This window comes from Notechis scutatus, chromosome 1, assembly GCF_049901735.1.
Source record: "Notechis scutatus isolate UNSWTSFEM ecotype Mainland chromosome 1, rNotScu1.2, whole genome shotgun sequence".
Taxonomy (NCBI): Eukaryota; Metazoa; Chordata; class Lepidosauria; order Squamata; family Elapidae; genus Notechis; species Notechis scutatus.
This window is the reverse complement of record NC_142009.1, coordinates 42,742,327-42,765,477: the sequence shown is the minus strand read 5'-3', so window position 1 is coordinate 42,765,477 and position 23,151 is coordinate 42,742,327. Positions and strand designations below refer to the sequence as shown.

Here is a 23,151-nt window from a genome sequence, read left to right as displayed (position 1 = left end):
ACAGACTTGATGGATGCAGGAAGACATTCCAGAAAAATACTAATTCTTAAGGATGTATAACTGGAGATAGTCATGAACTGCCAAAAGTGGGATATGCTATTCTCCTAAGCCTGATGCTCTAGTCAGGATGTCCAGGTGAACATGTGACATTCTGTTCTGGACCTCCCTGCTTGCAGGGAAGAATAATAAAATTATATCTGTGGCTATCTATATACAGTAGATGGGAGCAAGGGGCCTTCAACAATTGCCATAGCACCCGGTAGAGTGGACATTTGGGCATATGAATAAGCTTCACAGAATGCTTTTGTCTTCAGTGTCAAGCTATAATAACTTCTAGCCAATGTCTCCACATTTTGCTTGTATGCATTTAGCATTTGGGCTATGTACTATATTGTGGGCATGGACTGCCAAGGCTATGCTATGCTATTTAACACATAAATCTGCTAATTCAGTTACATGTCACATAGAGCATCAATGTGTCCTGAGATGTATGAAACCCCTCACAGCAGAGCACAATGAAGAAAGCAAATTTTAAAAATTCAGTTTCTTTTAAAAAAAAAACCAAGTAAGGACAGAATCTTGAAAATCATGATAGGAGTTCCCCAATCTAATTGAATAAGCAGAACCACCTTGAAATGTTTTGAATATTTTCTTAATTTTTTGAAACCTGGACTGGGCTGCCATTTATAAGAATAGCTATTAATGAATTTCTCTCCTGTCTGTTGGTTGTCTAGGTCCAACTTTTCTCCTGTTACTTTCTCCGCTGTCCCAGTCTCCTACTGGTTGCTAGCATGTGCCCTATTATTGTATTCATTCTCCCATATTCCCTTGTCCTCTTCTCTTATGTAAGGCTTGAACAGAGCAGAAAGTCTACCTCCCTTGATCTGAGCTTCTTGTCAATAAAGAAACGTATCCTTCCAAGGTGTGGCTGTCCTTTGTTTTGTTTTTTTTGGCCAGATCAAAGGGAATAGTTAAAGAGTGGGAGAAGAAAACTAACATTTGACATTTTATTAGAGAGCCTTGAATACCACCTGCAAGGGATGGGTTTAAGGGAGTGAGGGAGGAATGAAGGAAAAATACACTGTAGAGTAGGTACAGATGAGAGAGAAGGTAGGGTAGCAAATGGAAGTGAATAATAGAAAGGGATGTTGTCAAATTAGAAGAAAGCAGGATATATGGACAGTGTGTAGATGTTACACATTTTGGTGTTTCTTAATGCTCAGACCAATTTTATGGCTTCCCCCTCCCCACATTAGTGCAAGCCTAGCCAAAGGGGAAGGGGTGATTTACATCTCAAAGCTTTGTCAGTATTCTAAGGCAGTGATCCCCAAGCTTTTTTATGCCGCGGCCCGGTACCGGCATCAGCTGGGCGCCGCGGCCCGGTACCGGCATCAGCTGGGCGCCGCCATCTTTTTTTGATGAAAAAGTGCTTCCGGTGAGCTTTCTACCCGGAAAAGCTCACCGGAAGCGCTGGCGCCGCCATCTTTTTTTGATGAAAAAGTGCTTCCGGTGAGCTTTCTACCTGGAAAAGCTCACCGGAAGCACTTTTTCATCAAAAAAAGATGGCGGCGCCCAGCAAACCAGCGGCCCGGTAGGACTTGTTCCACGGACCGGTACCGGTCCGCGGACCGGTGGTTGGGGACCCCTGTTCTAAGGAACATAGGATGGTGGAGGTAATCAGTGGTGGGATTCAAATAATTTAACATTGCCCTAATGTTCTTCCAAAAACTAGTTCACCAAATGGCTCAGAAAGTTTAACAACCAGTTCTCCTGAACTGGTACGAATTGGCTGAATCCCAGCACTGGAGGTAACCAAGGCAGAAGGATGGGTTGGATTCTGGATTCTGCAAACAGTAGCACTATCTGATTAACCTAATTATCCGGAACAGGAACCAGTAATAGTTAATCTGGCTGGATGTGTTGTGTCAGTAAGACCCATGTTTTCACTGGTCATACTGTAACTGTTCACTAAATAGACTAAAGGAAAAACCAGTCAAAGAAGACATGGTGGCACAGTGTTTAGAATGCAGAATTGCAGGCCAACTCTGCCACAACCAGGCGTTTGATTCTGACTGGCTCAAACTTGACTCGGCCTTCCATCCTTCTGAAATCAGTAAAATGAGGACTGAGATTGTTGTGGGCAATATGCTGATATTTGTAAACCACTCAGAAAGTACTGTAAACAGAAGTGGTATTCAGCAGGTTTTGACCAGTTCTAGAGAACCAGTAGTGGAAATTTGGAGTAGTTCGGAGAACCGGCAAATACCATCTCTGACTGGAGATTTTACAGTATTCTTCCCCTGCCATGCCCATGAAGCCATGCTCACAGAACTGGTAATAAAAAAATTTGAACACCACCACTGACTGTAAAGCACTATGGAGAGATATATAAGTCTAAGTGCTATTGCTATTTCTGCTGCTATTATAACTTGGTTTACTATATGAATTCAAAATTTTTGTTTAATCATGTCTTCTGTCTTGAATTTTTTTTTTCTGTTATGTTCAACACTCTAAATTTAAAAATAAAATCTATGCTGGGTATGTTATTTGTGCAACAGAAAGATACTAAATAATGCAGTCTACATAGATGAACTGCATTATATTGCATATACCTACTATATGGCAGGAAGCAAGAACCAGTATGTTTGACTATCCCTAGTTTGCACAGAATAATGTAAGCATGTTTCAGGTATAATGAACTGCACAAATAAGCTGATAACCTAATTTAAAATCCTATCTATATTACTACAAACTGTTATGTGAAAGATTTAATTGACCAAAGCCATGATGGGCAGCATAAACCAGCATCAGAATCAGTATTTTCAATTTAATTAAACACATGTTGTGCATTGACAATAAATGTTTGATTCATATCAGTATCAGTAATGGTTATGTCAAATGGAAGATTATGGCTTAATATTAAAGAACACAAATTAACAAATGCAACGAGAGAAAAAAATACATTATGTGTCTGAAATGAAAAGATATAATCAATTTGAATGAAGATGGTCTGATCGTATGGAGTGAATTGATGAATATATGCACTGAAAATATAAATTATGAATGAAAAGATGTTATTTGAATAGTTTGCTTACAGAGTAACTATTCAACTTTTCCGATATGTATGATGTTGATGTATGTCTAGTGGTTAAGGCGCAACACTGGAAACCAGAAAACTGTGAGTTCCAATCCTGCCTTGGCCATGAAAGCCAGCTGGATGATTTTAGGCCAGTCACATACTCTCTCGGTCTAACTCATTTCACAAGACTGAAAGTTGAGGGGAAAATAGGAGGAGGGAGGAGTATTATGTATGTTTGTTGCCTTGAGTTGTTTATAAAAATAATAACAGTGGATTAAAAACATTTTTTTATCCCACTTTTATTTTTGTTAGTTATTCTTTTAGCCACAGAAATGGCTAGTTATAGAATCATTTACAACTAGTTCCCTGCTGAAGTTGCCTTAATGTTACCACTACACCATGAGGTTTTCAAAAAAAAAAAACCTCTGACCACTCGTTTTCACAATTGAACCGCATGGAAATATATGACGATGAACCTAAAACACTCCTTACACGGAGAGTTTCTAGAGCATTAAAGGTTAAGCTGAGCTCCCGTTTTTATCGGGAGAGAAGGCTTTAAGAAGCCGCAAGATTTACCCGGAAGTTAAAAACTAGGAACACATCTTATTTTTTTCCTTTATCTATTCTGCGCTGCCGGCAACGGCATTGCTTATACTGGTAGCCATTGGCATCTTTCCGTTCCCACGCCGCTCAACTTTTTCGGTTGGGCGCTCGGCAAGAAAACCAGTTGGCTTCAAACCGGAAGTGCTTGGAACGGTGCGGGCTTTGCGCTTTTCTCTATGGCGGAATGAAGTTTCCTTCGTTTCTTCTCTAGACTTTAGCCTCGGCTGCCTTTCCATGGCGGCGTCGGGGGCGTCGGCGGTGCTTCGGAGCCTGGACGAGCCCGTTCCTCAGGACCTGCCACCGGCCACGGGGTTACTGGTGGCTCCGGCTAAGGGAGCGTGGGCAACGGCCTGCCCGAGCGGCTTCCTAGTGTTGGCTGCACGGCCGGCAGGGACGAAGTTGCAGCCGATACTCTTGTGCGCGGCGCTGCTGGAGGCAGAAGCCTCGGCAGCGCCGGAATTGTGGCTGAGCCGGGCCTTCCTGAGGCGGCTGGGACTGGTGGCGGGCAGGACCGTGAGGGTCTGGCCTGTGCGGAGGCCGCCGCTGCTCGGCTGGGTGTTGCTGGGCTCATCCGCGGCGGGAACCGCAGGGCGGCCTCCTCGATCGTGGGCCGGCTCGAGCTCCAGCATCCTCGTACGGCGCGGGGAGATCCTGCCCGGCTCGGGGCTGCGCGTCTTGGAGAGCCGTCCCGCTCTTCAGGGACTGCTGGGCATCGGCACTCGCTTGGCAGTGACGGAATGGCGAAACGGCGTGGAGGGCCAGGATCGGAGGGAGCTGCAGACGCCTCTGGTTTCCGCCTGGGCGCGCGGCGGGGAGCGGCTTGTGGCGGCGCAGCGGGGCCACCCTGCGCTGTGGGGAGGGGACCCCGTGGCAGACCAGTCCCTCTGGGTGACCCCTGGCTGTTTGCGCAGGCTGGGCCTCTTCCAAGGAGAATGGGTGGTACTGCGGAGGCGGGAGGGAGACTGGCCGGAGTTCACCGCCCCCCGTTTGGCCTCTGTGCAAGTTCTCAGGCCCCAGTGGTATTTCCCGCATGGAGAGAACGATGACGGGCACCCCCAAGCCGCAAGGGGGGACGCCTTTCCGAACGAGAGTGCACTGATTCCTGCCAGTCTGGCTTTCAATCTCTCCTGCGATCCTTTGGAAGGGAGCCTCCTGACGATCCAGGTGGGTGTTGGCTGAGCAATAGACTTGCGAATACCTGTTAGTAGGGTGGAGTTGGAGATTTGAACATTAATTCCTCAGGGCAAGTTAAGTAATTGATCTATCTCAGGGGTCTCCAACCGTAGCAACTTCAAGACTTGTGGACTTCAACTCCCAGAATTCCTCAGCCAGCAAGGCTGGCTGAGGAATTCTGGGAGTTGAAGATCAAACTTACTTACTTACTTACTTACTTATTTACTTACTTATTTATTTATTTATTTATTTATTTATTTATTTATTTATTTATTTATTTATTTATTTTGTCAAGCAATTATAAGATAACAGGTATAAGTATAAACATAGTTATGGATACATGAAATGAATACATATAAGAAAAAAAAAAGAAAAAAAAAAAGAAACAATAGGACAGGGATGGTAGGCACGTTGGTAACGTTGGAGACCCCTGATCTATCTAGTATAATGTGATTAACTCAGAGGTGGCATTCAGCAGGTCCTGACCAGTTCTGGAGAACAGGTAGGCAAAATTTTGACTAGTTTGAAATGCCACCTCTAACTGGCCCCACCCCCATCTATTCTCTGCCTCCCAAGTCTCAGCTGATCGACTGGGTCTTCTTTTGTTACCCTGCAAAAGGAGAACAGAGCTGGAAAGCAGGTTAGTAGGGTTGGGAGAGAATGGGGATTTTACAGTATCCTTCCCCTGCCATGCCCACCAAGCAACACCACGCCCACCAAGCCACGCCCACAAAACCGGTAGTAAAAAATATTGAATCCCACCACTGGATTAACTGTAGTCTTAGGATAGCATAAATGTCATCGAATTTAGATCAGCTCAATAGATCCCAGCTAGAGACACTTTGGGAGCTTTTTCTCGAGTTCTAAAACATGAATAGATTTGTTTGTAATCCAGGATTTCCCAAATTTTGAGGTATATCTCCCTTGGGGTGGCGAAGACTGAGCCCAGGCAAGATTCAAAAAACTTTTTAGTTTCATTGTTAGAATAAATCTATCTTTGCTAAAGTTTCATTGTATTGTTTTAATTGTTCGATTATGTTCATTTTAGTATTTGGATTTTTAGGGAAGGTGCATACTTTTAAAGGAGGTGTGATGGCAAAAGGTTTAGGAACTCCTCCTCTAGTCATTTTCTTAGGTTAGGTTCTTTCCAGCAATCCACTTCCCAATATACAAACCACCAGTAAAGCTGCTTTAAAAAACAAATACAAAAGCCCATGTAGGATTTAACAAGTGTTTTGGAAAGTACCAATCAGGCATTGTGTGGACAGATTCTTCTAAGGAAGCCAGAGTTCATGCCAGAAAGATAATGGAATGGCTGCAGGAGAAAGGGCACTAGTCTCAGATAGTAAAGTGGAGGTTGGCAGATGATGGCTTCCTGCTGCTTTATTTACAAGCTGAACAGATTTAAAAAGCTTTGAAAAAAAGGCCCTGTTATTTATAAGTCACAAATTATTGTCATAAATATTCCAAAGCAGATATATATTTTGTTAGTTTTATTTGCTAATGTTGTTTTCTTAGAGTGAGTGACTTAACAACTTTATGATGATGATCTTTAAGTTGAACTGGTGAGAAGTCTGCATTTTCCTCCTACTTTGGATACATGGGAATAGTGGGATGGCAGAGATCTGTTGAACAGTGAACTGTGAGTTGAAGGGAGGAGAGGACACAGGAATCTCTGTTACTATTGCAGAAGATTCTGCCCTGCTGAATGACCATAGCTTTGGATATGATACAGGTAGTCCTCGAATTACAACAGTTTACTTAGTGACTGTTCAAAGTTACAACAGCACTGAAAAAAGTGACATGACCATTTTTCACACTTATGAAAATTGTTGTATCCCCATAGTAATATGATCAAGATTCAGGTGCTTGGCAACATTCATATTTATGATGATTGCAGTGGATCATGTGATCATCTTTCAGGACCTCAAGCAAAATCAATGGGGAAACCAGATTCACTTAATTGTGTTACTAACTTAACAACTGCTGTGATTCACTTAACAACTGTGGCAAGAAAGGTCATAAAATGGGGCAAAATTCACTTAACTGTCTCACTTAGCAACAGAAATTTGGGCTTAATTGTCATAAGTCAAGGACTACTTGCATTTTCCTTGCAGCAAGATGAATTTTATTTCTGGTGATATTTTGAAAGCTAAAGAATTAATAGCATATTTCATACACTAGAATTAATTTCGTTAGGTGTTATAGGTTTTTAGAATAATTAACTTCGAAATGAAGAGATCAAAGGGGCCATTTCGGATGTTAAGTTCCAAGCACTTTATTTTGTAAGGAGGGAGTCATAAATTGCCAGGGCTTAGAAAAATGAAATACAGTAGACAGTTACAATTGTTATAAAGATTACATGTGAAAAGAATTGATATTTTGCAGGTTGCTATAAAGTAATATTAATTTAATCTCCTAGCTATTAAGTACATATAGCATAATTAGAATATGGCTAATTGTCCTCTATAGAGATATGGGGAAGCTGCTGGTGTGCAAGAGATAAAAGGAAGTCGATCTTTGCTATCTGTGCCACCCATTGCCAAGGAACTACACATAGAAATTGTGACTTCACCAACCTACAACACCAGAGGAATCTATGATCAAATTCTTTATCAGCACTTTCAAACTCCCAGGTTAGCCTATTAGTAAAGATAACAAGTTGACTTTTGATAATCTTCCTCTTATTTGTTTACTTAATAAGAATACTGAACCGGGTATGGCCTTACTGTATATGTCAGTTAATTTTTTTCCAGAGTTATCTAAAAGTGTTTTTTCTGTTTTGTGTGCCTGTAGGTGCATATTCTAAATTATGATCTCATAGAAATTTCTCAAAATTTATCCCTTTTTCTGCAGCCAATAATGCTAATTCCAAAGCATTGTTTAGTGTTCTTTCCCAAAACCTATATTGTAAATTGGATGTAAACTGCTAGCCCTATTTGCTTTTTTCTCTGTTTTTCCTTTCCAATGTATTGTTAACAACTTGATATCATTTAGTGATTTAAAGGCAGTAATATTTCATTCTGAAGAAAAGATTTATTGATTATACTTTTCTATAGCAAATCTTAATCTAATAAAGATAATCCCACATTTGAGAAGCACATATTCACTGATGTTATTATACTATATATTGTTTCAACAGAAATTCATATATTTGAATCATTTCTTTTAGTCCATTGCTGTCATTCATGTGTGTGTGTGTGTGTGTGTGTGTGTGTGTGTGTGTGTGTATTCATTCATTCATTCATTCTTGGGTATTTACCTGTTCATATAGCTTTAAAATTAAGGGATTGTCTTAGATTCACTGGGAATACAAAAAAGGCAGATCTGTTGGAGACAGGGAGAAAAAGAGTTGGCTTCAATATAATTCTTCATTATAGATTTTTTTTGTAGGCTTGTACAAGAGAATGATATTCTTTGTCTCCCAACTGTTGGACATCCTGAATTCTTAGAAGAAAATTCAACTAAGTTTGTTAGGTATGTTATTATCAAAAGTTAAACGGGCTACGTACTCTTAATATCTACACTATTAGTTTGGATTTCTTTGAAATAGTGTTTTGGAAGAACTGACTTAGAATGTTGAAACTTGTTCTGGACTTTGGTATGTTACAGTGATCTTAGAAATTAGATAGTCCAAGCTAGAAAATGATAATGGCAGTAATTTAGTGAAATGTGATGACAATTACAAAGCTGTTAAGAACTTGAGCTCTCACAAAATTTAATTCCAGTTATACTTGTTGCTGATTTTGTAATCAACCAGAAGAATAATTGGAATAATTAAATGTTGTAAAATGTCAAATACGTGGTTCCAAATTATAACTCATTTGTTCTTTCCTTAGATGGCCAGAGCTGTGCTTCAGGGTAAAAAGGATATTACCAGCAGAGAAAATACAGCAAAGTATAGGTTACTTAGCTGATACTCAGAATACTTCTTTATTCCTGGTAAGTTAGTAAGAATACATAAAGTAAAGAGCTTTTGGGTGTCTTGTTTGTTATTTGTACATCTAAACAGAAATAAGTTCTGTGGTGCTCTTAGCTTAATTTTAATATTTATTTGAAATCTGTTCAGTCCTTACAGTGGGGTCTGAATTTTGCTCAGTATGGGAACAAGACTGGCATTGTTAGATAAAAAGCTCACTTCATCTCTTCATCTCCACAATGGCTTTAGAATTGCCACTACTGACATAGGGCTTCTTATACACTTTCTTATATACCTACAAGAAAAATGGACGTAGACAAAAATGTCCCTTCTTTTGGATAGTAGATATAAAAAAATGATAGTAGATATAAAAACCTGAGAAAAATGTAATGCTTATCAGTGGGGTTTCTTTTTACTTCCAAAGTTTCACATACACATATATCTTTCTTAGCGTCTTACAAAAGTACAGACCATTTCATTTTACTTTTTGTTAAAATTTGGTAGGAATGTTAGCATCAAAGGTATTCAGAAAAATAGTTTCTCTGCTTTTATGAATCCGATTGAGAAAACAGGTGTTATTGCCTTGCCTTGTAGGTAGGTTCTACAAACAACGCTATTCCATCTTTTCCCTCTCATAATGGCTGTAGTTTTTGGAGCAGTTTGTCTCCTGCTGGGCTTTGCAGTACAGTGAAACAGCTCTGTGACATTCTTGGCCCTCATTTACACAATAGGTAAGTCATCTGTGGATTTGAATTCTACCATGTAGTAGTGTTCCATCCCCCCTGCATTGTACTGCCTCATTGTGGTAGTGGAAGGGAATAAAGAATGCTAGGAATGTATGCCAGTATATAATCTCAGCAGGATTAGTCAAGATGTGATGGTCATCCAAGGTGCCCAGCTAAAGCAAACTGCTAATTGGATAGCAGCGAGATGGAAAAATGCTGGAGGTGGATGATCATTTTAGTGACAACAAAGACATTATTTCATACTGTGTATCTTTTGTAAACTTTAAGACAGCCTTTGAGACCATTTCAGGATCTTAGTTATGGGACAAACTTCAACAATCCAATATGGATAAACACTTGCTGTAACTTATCTGCAAACTACACAAACCAACAAATGTGAAAGGTGATATAGCACCAAAGGGCAGCTAATCAATCCAATAACATCAGTGAAAGGTATGAGAAGGGTTATATTTTGGCTCCATGTTTATTTAGTGTTTATATCGACTCTTTCAAATATTTGTGAGACTGTCATCTACCTGATTTCAAAGTAGTGGACAAATATCTCCTATTTTACTTTATGTGGATGATGCAGCTGTCTTTTTTTTTAGAAGAGCCTCTAATGTATTCAGTCAATTTTGTGTTGAAGACAATTAACTCTACTACTTTTATAGAACCAAAAATAATGGTGTTTTCTAATAATGCCGCAAAATATAATTGGTATATAAATAAGCACCAACAGAGTACGTCAGCTACGTCAAGTACCATGGGATATTTTTTCCAAGTTTCTAAGACACCAAATAGCGTACATCAAATATGACACTTCTGTAGACCAGAAAAGTAGGGTAGACATTTTAAGATTCTTTTGGAATCAGGGTGGGTATTTTGTAAATTGCTTGTTTCTAAAACAGAGGTTGGTTGAACTGTTTGAAACCAAAGTGAAACAGGACAAGAACTTATCAATTTATGCCAATTCATTGCTAACACAGTCTTCAAACAACCAAAACGATGCTTATATACATTGAAGTCACCAGAATCAAATTGGTTATATTATTTCCGTGGAGGTAGAAGATCTTACAGGTGGCCCTTGAGCTACAACTACTCATTCAGCAAATGTTCAAACTTGGGACAGTACTGAACAAGAGAGATTTATGAATGTTCCTTGGAGTTCTAGCCATTGCTCCTTTCCCTCAGTCATGTGATTGTGATTTGGGCGCTTGGCACCTGGATCGCAATTGTGGCATTGCAGTGACCCAGAGCTATGTGATCACAATTTCCAAAATTCCCTGCTCGCTCACCAAAAAATAAAGTCAGTGGAGAAGCTGACAGAAAGTCAGAAGTCATAGTCACATTTAAGTCCTTGTTTAACAACCTGCATAGTCTTCATTTATAATAATGACAATCAGAACTGCTATAACTGCTGTCTCTACGTGACCCAGTCACATATCATGCTAAGAATTATCCATTGAATATTGGAATCCTACGTGGAAGGGAGATGCCAGGTGTTCAGGTTAATTTTAGAAGAAACCAAAGATATTATTGCTGATGCAGCCTGGATAACTGAGAAAGTCAAAGGATACAAAGAGCAGTCAACATACACTTTGTTGACCTTTGTGTCAGTCATATCAAACTGTAAATACACTGTTAGAGCAACCATGAAAACCTTAGAAAAATATTCAGGTGCTAGGATATGTCTACCTGCAACAATCAGAATTGTTCAGGCAGTGGTTTTCCCTGGGATACTGCATAGAAGTGAAAGTTGGACTTTGAAGAAGCAGGCTAGAAAGAGTAGTGAGGCTTTTGAATTTTGGTATTAGAGAATATTGAGAAGAATAATTACTGTTATTTATACAATTTGATCATTTGGTCATTTGTGCCTCTGGACTGATTTGTATGATGATGGATTCTCTGGAGTCTTTTCTGGAGACTCCCATAATGCTGAGAGAGGTGAACAGAGAAGATAATGATTAGTAGCAAAAATTAGAGTTGTGATAGATGTATTGTTGGAAGACATGAGAGACCAGTTTTCTCCTGGAGAAAATGCATCTGCTAAGAGTTAGCATGGGCTTGATGGCATATAATCAACCAGTAAACATAATAATAGGTTTGTGGTTATAGTTTTTTGTTGTGGTCTATTGTGATATTTGAGGAGTTTGAAAACTTTATTTTATTCTCTATGAAGCATAAAGTTTTTTCATTGACATTTATGCAAAATATGTACAACATTTTAAAAATCATAACCCTAAATGGAATGTTTAGTATATAAGAAATTCTGTGAAAATATTAAACCTCAGCTATTACTTGTTTGTATGGAACAGTGACAAAAGAGCTGCTGTTTTCCAGATTCTTTCCTTTAAGATAAATGAAAATTTTCATTAACTCTCAGAGCCCCTCCTTTTGCATGTCCTTGTAGTCTCCCTCTTCATTTCTGAAATAAAATCATACCATGATTATTTTTTTCCCCTATATTTCAGAGAAACCCTGCTAAATGGATCTGGAAGTATTCTTCTTTCAGGACCCAGTGGTGTGGGAAAAATTACAGCTGTTAAAGCTGCCTGTAGCCGCCTCAATCTGCATTTCTTCAAGGTAGCTTTAGAATGTTAAATACATTCAGAATAAAATGCTGATATTGTTGTACTTTCAAAAAGAAATGTGCTTTTCAGTCCAGGAGCACTGAAAGAACAGCCTCTCATGCCCCAACACCTATCGTGCTGCTGCTTGAGTTCTCCGGCTAATTGCGGCCAGACGCCACATGTCACACTGCAACAGTGCCACCGCTTGCGGCAGGACACCATGTGACATGTTGCACCACGGCCGCCGCTTGTGGCAGGATGCTACATGTCTCAGCAATGCCACCACTCATGCGTGAAATGTCACAGCACATCACACAGCCTCCTGCCACGACTGGCAGCACCGGCGTGGCGTGCCAGATGGCATCCTACCACAAATGGTGGCACCGGTGTAACGAGCCATGCAGTATTGTGCTGCAAATGGCATCACCAATGCAATGCGCTGCGTGGCGTCTGACCATGAGCAGCCGCAAAAGAAGTCGCACAGCAGCTCAACAGGTGTCAGGACATGGGGAAGCCTGGCTGTGGGGGTCCTAAGGTAAGCGGGTAAGACATCTCCTGAAAATAAGACCTGGTGCCTCTTTTGGAGGCAAAAAAAGTATAAGTCTGGTTCTTATTTTAGGGGAAACAGGTAGTTATTCAAAAATAAATTTTCAACTGATGCCACATTTATTTTTTTATATTGTCACTTGCCACTGCCAGAAATCTCTTCCCACAACTGTTAAAGAAGCAGAAACCCTTTGCTTTTCAGTTTCCTTCAAGAGATGGTGATAGTTCACAGTATAAAAAGAAAAGCATCTCCCATGTTGAAAGACATGGTCTTTCCATTAAGAATGGAAAATTGGAATAACAGGTTGGAGATTCTAGATCAGGAGTGTCAAACTCACATTGTCACAGCATCACGTGACGTATCTGGATTCCCCCCCCCCCTTTGCTAAACTGAGCGAGGGCGTGGCCAGTGTGTGACGCACCCAGCCCGTGGGCCAGGAGTTTGACAGCTCTGTTCTAGATGAAGCCCCTTTTGGTTTTTCTTTTGTTTCTGTTGGATTTACATAGTTTCGTAATATATTTTTCACCTTTTCTTTTATCCTAATAAAATCATGCCATGGCAAAAATAAGATTACATAGTGGTTTTTGGCAAATTCAGATTTTCTTAATCACATACATTCTACAGATTTACAGATAATCAGAGTTGGAAGGGACCTTGTAGGTCATCTAGTCCAAACCCCCACCCAAGCAGGAGACCCTACACCATTTTTGACAAATGGCAGTCCAATCTCTTCTTGAAAGTCTCAAGTGATGGCACTCCCATAACTTCCAAGGGCAAGCTGTTCCATTGGTTGATTGTTCTCACTGTCAGAAAGTTTCTCCTTGTTTCCAGGTTAAATCTCTCCTTGTTCAGTTTCCATCCATTTTATTACTTGTCTGGCCTATAGGAGCTTTAGAAAATAGCTTGACCCCTTCCTCCCTGTGGCAGCCCCTCAAATATTGGAAGATCGCTATCCTGTCTCCCTGGTCCTTCTCTTTACTAGACTAGCCAAGCCCAGTTCCTGCAACCATTCGTTGTATGTTTTAGCCTCCGGTCCCCTAATCATCCTGGTTGCTCTTCTCTGTACTAAATTCTGAACTTAAACACCCAGCCTTCCTGAATTTCAATTGTTTATGTTATGTGCAGGTGATATTTTTTTTCAACTTCACTGCTTGTATGCAGAATCTTACCTTTTTAAATAATGCCCTCTCAGGGTTTTTCCTTCTTTCCATTCCATCCCTCTTAACTCTTTTCCTTGACACTCAGTTTTCTTCTCTTTTCTCCTTTATACAGTTCAGCAATCCTTTCCTCTCCCACATCTAAATCCTTTTCGTTTCCTTCAAAAACAAGGAATGTATGTGTGCATACTTCTGTGCTGTTTATGGGAGTAATTTGTACATGAAAATAATTATTATATGCTAGTGATGTGCAAAGCATTTTGATTTCAAGTGTTTAGAGCAAGGCTCTTCAAACTTGGCAAGTTTAAGACTTGTGGACTTCAACTCCCAGAATTCCTGAGCTAATATGACTGGAGGAGGAATTCTGCAAGTTGAAGTCCACAAGTCTTAAAGCTGTCAAGTTTGAAGACCACTGATTTAGAGTATAAAGAATTGCAAGTTTCTGAATTTTTCATTTTTAAAAAAATGTAACTGCTATTCCAAACATTTTGGATGTGCTCCAAGTACATCCATTTCCAAACTCAAAATGTTTCCAAAATGCTTGAAATAGCAGTATGCCCTGAGAAGGTAAGCTTTGTGAAGTTTCAAACTTCAAATTGTTATTATTGAATTGTGTTGCATAGCTTACCTCTATACAAATGTAGAACCAGTTAATTTTATAAATGAGACACTTTATTAATTTTACTTGGTGGAATTATTTATTTTCTACACGTTTTTGTACTGATTGAAACTAATCCACTATTACAGTTTTATCTTCATTTTTTACACGGCATCTACTTTATCTCTGCCATCTGACTTCATGCTAGGTGAATTGTGTTGCTTTGTGTGGTGATACAAGTGGATCTACAGAAGTAAAACTACATAATGCCTTCTCAGAGGCTGAGTTTTATAGCCCTTGTGTCCTGCTAATGAAAGATGTAGAGCTGCTGGGAAGAGATCGTGATGGATTTGGGGAAGACTCCAGGGTCATTCTTGCATTAAGGCACCTTCTTTTGGAAAGAGAGATAAATACTAGGTATATACTATTTCATCTCTGGAAAATTCACAACATTATGGTTCTACCATGAATGTAACTATTCAGAGTATTGCTGAAAACTGAGATTTTACTACAGAGCATCCCTCTAATTTAGTTAATAGCTTTAACTCTTAGTATTCTAATATTTTAAAAATAATTGTAGAAAAATATGTGGCATTAGTATAATTTATTTTTGTAAATAGTGAATAGGAATGCAGACAAATCCACTATATAGAAGATGTATGATTGTTTTAATATTTCAGAAATCTAGCAGAAAGTTGTGTGTATTGGATAATAGAATTGCCACCCTATTTCTCTCTCTTCTAATAAACCCTAAAAGATGCTAACCAAATCTGCTAGAAACTCAATTTTATACTCAACCAAGTATATGCAAAAATGGAAGATTAACCATGTTTCGGGAAGTTGGAAAATGATTCCATTTTTCAAACTGATTCAAAGGCTCCCTAAGCAACCTAAGGCCAAATTGAATCCAAATCTCTCTACTGTATCTTAGTCTGGGTCTTTTATAACTACAGAAATGATGTCACAAATCATGTAAATACTGGGATGAAGTATAGTAGTCCATGGTATTTCTTTCCTAGCTTCTATACTGCAGCTATGAAATGTTTATGGCACATCTTTATGTTTCTTAACAGTTATCCTGTGCTGGTGGTAGGCACAACAAGCAAACTTGCAGATGTCCCTTCAGATGTGCAAACAGCATTCCTTCATGAGATGAAAATTGAAGCACCAACTGAAGAACAGAGGAAGGACATGCTTAACATGCTAACACAGAATTTTTCACTGGGCAAAGAAGTAAGCCTGACCAAGCTAGCCCAGCGGAGTGCGGTGAGTGAATTTTAATGCAGAAGCTAGAAGAGACAAAGAATAAGGGGGGTCTAGATTTGAGATCTCAAAATGCCATAGGATGGTTTGGTTATTGTAACTCGTTAGGACTATCTTCTTCATATAGAATTTGCCTGCCCATACAATTTAGCAGGGAAGGATGGCTGAGTATCCATTAAAAAAAGGATTTGGGTTAAGACCAGAGAATAACATTCTTGGTAATATTCCTCTCTGGAACAGATTGCCCCTTAAAGTCAAATGTGTCTTTATTCTGACACTTTTATATAAAAAGGTGAAGTTCGTCTTCACAGCAGTGTTCAGATAGTAAAATGAGTCCATTGATAGCAACAATTTTAAACAGTTTTATTACAACTGTCACGTGTTATAATATATTTAGTATCATATTAATAATTATAATATCCTATAGTTTAAACTGTGCTTCTGTCTATTTTATATATTTTTATTTATTTTATTGTATTTATTTTTAGTTCATAGAATTATAAGAGGTGATTTGCAAATAATTGTTAATATATGAATAAATATAATCCATAATTATAAACATTTACACAAAAAAAGGTTCTCCCTGAAAGTTAGTGATGAATAAAACAGCCTGAATTACAAGAGAGTGCAGTCCAGATGTGTGGATTTTAGCTCTCAGAATTTTTACCTTTGACCTTGTTGGCTTAGAAATAATGACATGCAGATTGACATCTTTTTTATTATTTCCTTTGTAAGTACTTTCAAATGGTATAAGTATTACCTTTGTTATTTCATTTATATGCTCACACAATGCGTTAGGAGAATGGAAAGAAAAAAATTACTTACTTTGGCTTTCACACAGCAATTCATACAGACTACTTTTACCATGTAGAGAATGAAATATCTTCATCCATTCCTTTCAAAATTCTTTGTCTATTTGTCATGGGACTTGCTGCACCAATATTTTAATCCATGTTTTCAGGGCTTTGTTCTAGGAGATTTCTGTGCTTTACTTTCCCACAGCAGTCGTGCTGCCTGTACAAGGATGCAGAATTCAAGGTACTGGAATAAAATATTTTCTGGATTCTGAATATTTAAATAGTAACTGTAAATGTAAATGTGTCTTTTTTGACACATTAGGATGTCACATTTAAACTAAGTGTGGATGGAATGGGATATCAATTTTCAAACTATTTGTAGCAGTAGGGAAGAATTTGACTTCCTGTTTATGTCAAGTTTTATTATTAACATTTTACTAAGCAGACTTTGATAACATTATACTGAATGTATATTTGAGGGTAAAAACATGCTACCTTTCAAAGCATGTAAATAAACTTCTACATTCTTTTTGTTGTCAGTCCCTATTTGCAGCCATAGTTCCTAGATCTGTTGCTGCAGTAACAGTAATGGTTACTACAGTTTGGGAAGAACTCCTTCTGTTATATGTCTGCTCTTGTACAATTGAGCATTTGAAAGAGACACTCCCAAAATGTGCAAATGCCAGTGAAATATTCCTTCTCAAATTCTTATTGCTTCAAAATTTGTCTCATTAATATACAGTATATTTTGCCTAGCCATTTCACTGGCAGGGTGATAGATTCAGGAAATGCAGATGGAGGCTCAGACAGCTGGGGAAAGTATTCAGAGAAGCTGCACTGAACCTTCTGGGGACATGGATGCTTGATTGCTTTGAAGAGGATGCTTAACTCACACCAATTTTCTTTGAAAATTACACCTTTTTCTTTCTAAATTCAAAGAAATGTAATCTTATGCTTGTTTGGCATCTTGTAATGAACATGACACCAGTCTTATTGGATGTCAGTGCAGTAATTTTCCAGTTCTATTCTAGAGAACTTCTGGATCTGTCCAATCATCTTTGGGCAGCATGTTTATTTTTATTGAGATTCTCAATCATCCAGGTCATGGTTGACCCAAAGCTGGATTTTCTTGGTTTTTTTTCTTTGAAAACGTTTTCAAAGGGGAAAAAAAACCAAGAAAGTCTAGATGCCTTTTGGAAAACCTTCTTTGAGACATCTTTGGGCAGCATTAGGACTGCTGAAACTTTCTGTGCCTTCTTCAGCAGCTTCCCAGGGGGACCAAATGAAGAGGAAGAATATGATTTTTATGCTGCTGGTTTCCCTCTTCTAGCAGAAGATTTCATTGTTGCACTAGATAAACTTCACGACGCCCATTCACAGGCAGTAGGAGCCCCAAAGGTATGACTCTTAATAAATACAAGGCAAGGTATAGCCCCCTAATAAATATAAGAAACATACCAAAGCTTACATTTCATCCTGTTTTGATGAATAGCTGTAATAAATGGAGTACTTCTCAAAATAAAGAGAAACTGGAGGGTTTTTAGGCTCTCAGTAACATATTTATAAAACTTTAGAGTTATAGTTGCAATGAGCCAAAAAGGGCAATTTAATCAATATAAAAGCTAATCATAAATTTTAAAAATTGAAAGAAGAGTTCAATTACAGGAAAAATAGGCAATTTGCTATAAAGTATAGGAAAAAATAAATTAACAGCTATCTATAAATTTTCCTGCCCTTTATTAAAATTTGCTTTACTTTTTGATTTTAAGGGAATTGCTGGCAAGTATGAAAAATAGGATATGAAAGCCACAATATGAAAGATTTCATGTGGAAACTACTCTTCAAAGATCTTGAGGTGTCTTTTAGAGGCAGAGATAGGGTAGTGTGCAATAGTTGTGACTCGGTAGAAATAAAAATTATGTCTTGTGATCTTTGAAGGTATCATAAAGTTTGATTTGGGATTGGGCATGTAAGAGCATCGGCAAGTTTTAAGACTTTTGTCTCCTGCAGATTCCCTCTGTCTTCTGGCAAGATATTGGAGGGCTTCAGAATGTGAAAAAGGAAATCCTGGACACCATTCAGCTTCCATTAGAACACCCAGAGTTATTGTCTTTAGGCCTTCACCGCTCTGGCCTTCTGCTCTATGGTCCTCCTGGAACAGGGAAGACATTGCTAGCTAAAGCAGTAGCAACAGAATGTACTATGACTTTCCTCAGGTAGGTTTTGTGATAAAAGTGGCCAGGAGAGTTTGGCAATTGCACTATTGGAATAATTAACCCTGTATTTTTTTTTTCATTTTAGTGTAAAGGGCCCTGAACTAATTAGCATGTATGTTGGGCAGAGTGAAGAAAATGTTCGTGAAGGTAAGGGTGAAGCCATAGCATGGAGGACTTCGTTCTGTGGGGAAGCTTCCTTTATAGCAGGGGTGGGCAAACTACGGCCCGCGGACACATCCGGCCCGTTGGTCATTTTAATACGGCCCGCCTCTAAAAAAAAAATATTCCTCTCTGAAAAAAAATTGGGGCCGGCCAAAGAGACCCACGCCCGCTAAAAAATTGCACACACAACATGGAGCTGGGCAGCCGCTTCCTGGTAGCGGGGCCAAGGCCACCGCCCGGGAACGCCCACTGCTTTCCCTCGCCAGGGCTGGGTGGTGGCGTGTTGCCCTGCGCTGCGTGGCCCCCGCCTGGCAGCATGCTTCTCAGCTGGTCTCCTCCTCCTCGGCCATACAGAAAAAACAGGCAGAGAAGGAGGAGACCAGCCGGCTGGCTGGGGGAAGCTTTCTGCGCCGAAAGAGGCAGCTACTAATCTCCGGCTTTGCTCCGCTTCTCCAATGGTCCGGCACCACCCTGTTCTTCTTGTGTTGCGAAGAGGCGGCTAATGATCTCGGCTCGCTCTGCTTCTCCAACATCCGGCGCCGCCCTGTTCTGTGTCAGGCCCAGCAAGTCCGAGCAGCCGGCGCACAGAACAGGGCGGTGCGGATGTTGGAGAAGCAGAGCGGAGCCGGAGATCATTAGCCGCCTCTTCGCAGCACAAGAAGCCTCCCCAACTGGCCAGCTGCTCTCCTCCTTCTCTGCCTGTTTGTTCTGTATGGCGAGAAGGAAGAGACCAGCCGGCTGGTTGGGGGAAGCTTTCTGAGCCGAAAGAGGCAGCTACTAATCTCCGGCTTTGCTCCGCTTCTCCAATGGTCCGGCACCACCCTGTTCTTCTGGTGCTGCGAAAGAGGCGGCTAATGATCTCCGGCTCCGCTCTGCTTCTCCAACATCCGGCGCCACCCTGTTCTGTGTCAGGCCCAGCAAGTCCGAGCAGCCGGCGCACAGAACAGGGCAGCGCCGGATGTTGGAGAAGCAGAGTGGAGCCGGAGAAGAAGCCTCCCCAACTGGCAGCACAAGAAGCCTCCCCAACTGGCCAGGTGCTCTCCTCCTTCTCTGCCTCCTTCTCTGCCTCTCCCCTCTTGCTCCTCACAGTTGCCCTGAGCTGGTGCGGTTCTTTACTTGGGCAGCCAGACGCCCGCAGCAGCGCCCGCAGCAGCAACAGGCAGTTCTGCCCGGGCTCTGCTCAGGTGTCCAGCTGGGGCTGTCAGGAGTTGCTACCACCGGCGCAGCTCGCGCGGCTCCAGTCCCATGTTGCCTTGGGAAGGAAAGGCAAAACCAGGAGCCGCTGAGCCTGAACCTCCAGTGCCGTTGCTGCCGTTGCAAAGCACCGCCGCGGCTCTTCCTTTTGCCTTTCCCTTCCCGAGGCAACGTGGGACTGGAGCCGCGTGGAGCTGTGCCGGCAGTAGCAACTCCTGACTCAGGGGGCCTCCGAGGGGAGGGGAAGGAGGAGAAGAAGGGGGAAGGGGGGCAATTCCCAAAAATCTTGTGCTGACCTGGCCCGTCTGTCAAATTTTAAAAGTGAATGCGGCCCCCGAGCCAAAAAGTTTGCCCACCCTGCTTTATAGCCAGGCTAACATAGAAAATAATTCTTGCAAATCACTCCAACCTGAAACAATATCCATATCTTTGTGGCTACTGCATTTATGCATGTATATAATCTTGCAAGTGCACACACTTATCCAAATTTTGGAACTATAGCAGTCTTTCCCAGCAGTTTTACACATATAGAGTAGATCATATTCTGTACTCTGGCAAGTCAGCAAATAGGGTAAATATTTTTTTCAGATGTGGAAATAGATTTCAAGACTATCCAAGAAGAATCAATACATATTTTATTTTATAGAAACAATGTTTAGCTAGTGTACTTTTTTATGCAGATCAGTAGCAACTGTAATAGAAATGAGAATAAGATGATAATTTATCTTGGGCCCTTCAGAAACCAGATTCAGTTCTAGGGTAATAGAGTATTAAAGAGCCAGAGAAGGGCCACCTGAATTTTAGGGGGTAACCTCATTCCAGAAGACAGATACTTCTACAGGGAAGGTGTATTTCCAGGATCCCAATAGATTGCATTTAATTGAAGGAGCCAAAAGCTCCTTCACCGTCAAACTGGCAGCCATTGACTATGGAAGATAAGCATCCCCTCAAATAACCAGGCCCTATGCTACATAGGGTTTTATAGGTAAAAAACAGTATTTTAAAATGCACTTGGAAACAAACTGGTAAACAGTGCACCTCACAAAGTAGAGGTATTACATTTTCACTTTAGTGCCCCTTCAGAAACCAGATTCAGTTCCTAGGGTAATAGAGTATTAAGAGAAAGACTTGCTTCTGTAAATCCCAACAGCAAGGTGGCAGTAAAAGCAGTTAACTGTAGATAAGACTTAACTGAGCAATCCACTTTTCCAAGTCAAGTAGTCCAAAGTGAAGCCAAAGATTTCCAGATTGAGGGGTCATGGTTAGTAACAAGCCAGGATGGGAAAGAACTAGATTCCAAGTGTCACAATAGGCAAGCCAGATGCTGGAGTTGCTTCTAGCAAAGATCATAATTTGTTTGCAGCTAAAATACTCTCTCTGCTGAATGTGCACAGCTGTGGTCGAACCTTGCTGGTAAGTTCAGCATATTGCTGCTTGCTCATTAGTCACACACTTTGGCAAGATGCAGTGATCCTAGGTAGAATAGCTGGCGGGGGAGGAAGCATGTGAGTGCCTGTAGCAGCTTGTATCGCAACTGAATCAAGCACACGGACATGACATACATAGGCATACTGTAATGGTATATGGGAATGATCTTGAGGAATGAGGGGAAGCATTGTTGTCTAGGGAATGGTCCAAAAAGAGGTGGAGGAGCCCACAACTGCTTAATGGTCAGAGAAAGAAACTCAGGAAGAAACACCACCACCCCCATTGGTCAAGTTGTAAAAAGTGAAGAGGGGAGATTTGTACTTTCAGACTTTCAAGATTGATGCCAGCCCTCCAGATAAACCAGCCAGAAAACATGACCAGATAAGCTAGTTCTACTTTATTGTAAGGTTACATTAACAGAACCCTGCAAGTCTGAGAATACAAATCTCCTGCAGGTTCTTTTTATAGTCTACCAATTAGGGTGGATTCTTCCTTTCTCTGACCATTAAGCAACTGCAGGCTCTCTCTCTTGTCTGACCATTGTCTAAGCAGCATCTGTTTCCTTCCTCCTTCAAGGTCATTTCCACATACTTTTGCACATATACTGAGGTATGCCCGTCAAACTCACACTACTGCATTCCAGACTATTTGAAACTTCCAGATGCTCTTCAAGGGCAGTCTTATGTAGGTTGTGTTGCAGTAGTCAAGCTATGAGGTGATTAGGAAATCAGTGTTGCCTAAGAAACCTCCCAATTTAGGAAAGGGCACAATGGATGCAGCAGATAAAGGCCTTCATGATGGTAGTTGCTATCTGCTTTCAAGCAGAAGTTGGGAGGACAGGAAGATTCTATGATTGTACATCAAGATTGAAGGAGGAAGTACTACCACATTCAAGGTCAAAGATGGAATATTCTGAGTTTTGGGTGGGCCAAATACCCACAGCCACTCCGTCTTCATAGAATTTAGTCAAAGACAGTTCCTCCCTATCCAAATCGGCAGTCTCTAGGCACCGGGACAGAATCTCAACAGCCTCACTTGTCAAGCCTGGGATTGAAAGATACAATTAGTTATTTTTAGTGTACTGATAATTCCAAATTAGTAATTACCTCACCCAGTAGTTTCATGTAAAGAGAGAGAGAGAATGTGAAACCCTGTGGCACCTGACCCAGAAGGGGCTTGGGAAGTGAACTCAGCCAACAATGATTGGAACAGAGTCCAGAGAAAGGAAAAGAATGACCATAAAATAGTGCTATCAATCCCCAACCCATAAAGCTGGCTTACAAGGATACTTGGTTAATGGTATTAAAAGCAGCCGAGAGGTCAAGGAGCACAGGGATGGATGTACCACCTCCGTTCCATCTCTGCTACAAGTTATCAACAAGTGCAATCAATAATCCTCACAGTGATTCAGCAGATATTTCAAGGGGCCTTCTCTACCCAATAGGAGCTAAGTTATTCTAAACAGAGCTGGTGGATGGCTGTTGATGGATGCAATAAGGTGGAGGAATATTAATATATCTTAATATGAATATGGCTCTTGCCAAGGGCTGCTCTGATTCAGTTTGAGTCTTCCTCCAATGATGCTTCAGGCATCCGTTTTAGCATTTCATGTCCCAGAGCCCCTCAGCAAGACAAGGCATATCCCAGGATTGGCATATAGGAATAGGCCACATAGGCAGAATATGATCCAAGGCCCCAAACACCTGCCAATTCCATGCGC

The 23,151-nt window shown here is 40.7% G+C and overlaps 1 protein-coding gene across 2 annotated transcripts in view; it reads left to right on the top strand.

Moving 5' to 3' along the window:
* The first annotated feature begins 3,361 nt into the window (after positions 1–3,361).
* Positions 3,362–23,151, top strand: part of PEX6 (peroxisomal biogenesis factor 6) — a 28,275-nt gene continuing 8,485 nt past the window's right edge. Inside the window, exons 1-12 of one of the 2 annotated variants that reach the window (XM_026684088.2) lie at positions 3,362–4,846; positions 7,328–7,491; positions 8,249–8,332; positions 8,695–8,797; positions 9,369–9,505; positions 11,971–12,082; positions 14,580–14,788; positions 15,445–15,637; positions 16,596–16,672; positions 17,697–17,829; positions 18,442–18,647; positions 18,733–18,794. In XM_026684088.2, coding sequence (XP_026539873.2) covers positions 3,917–4,846; positions 7,328–7,491; positions 8,249–8,332; positions 8,695–8,797; positions 9,369–9,505; positions 11,971–12,082; positions 14,580–14,788; positions 15,445–15,637; positions 16,596–16,672; positions 17,697–17,829; positions 18,442–18,647; positions 18,733–18,794 — 2,410 coding nt within the window. In that variant the 5' untranslated portion in view covers positions 3,362–3,916. Of the gene's footprint in view, positions 4,847–7,327; positions 7,492–8,248; positions 8,333–8,694; positions 8,798–9,368; positions 9,506–11,970; positions 12,083–14,579; positions 14,789–15,444; positions 15,638–16,595; positions 16,673–17,693; positions 17,830–18,441; positions 18,648–18,732; positions 18,795–23,151 lie in introns of both variants that reach the window. The other variant, XM_026684079.2, reaches the window with a different exon arrangement.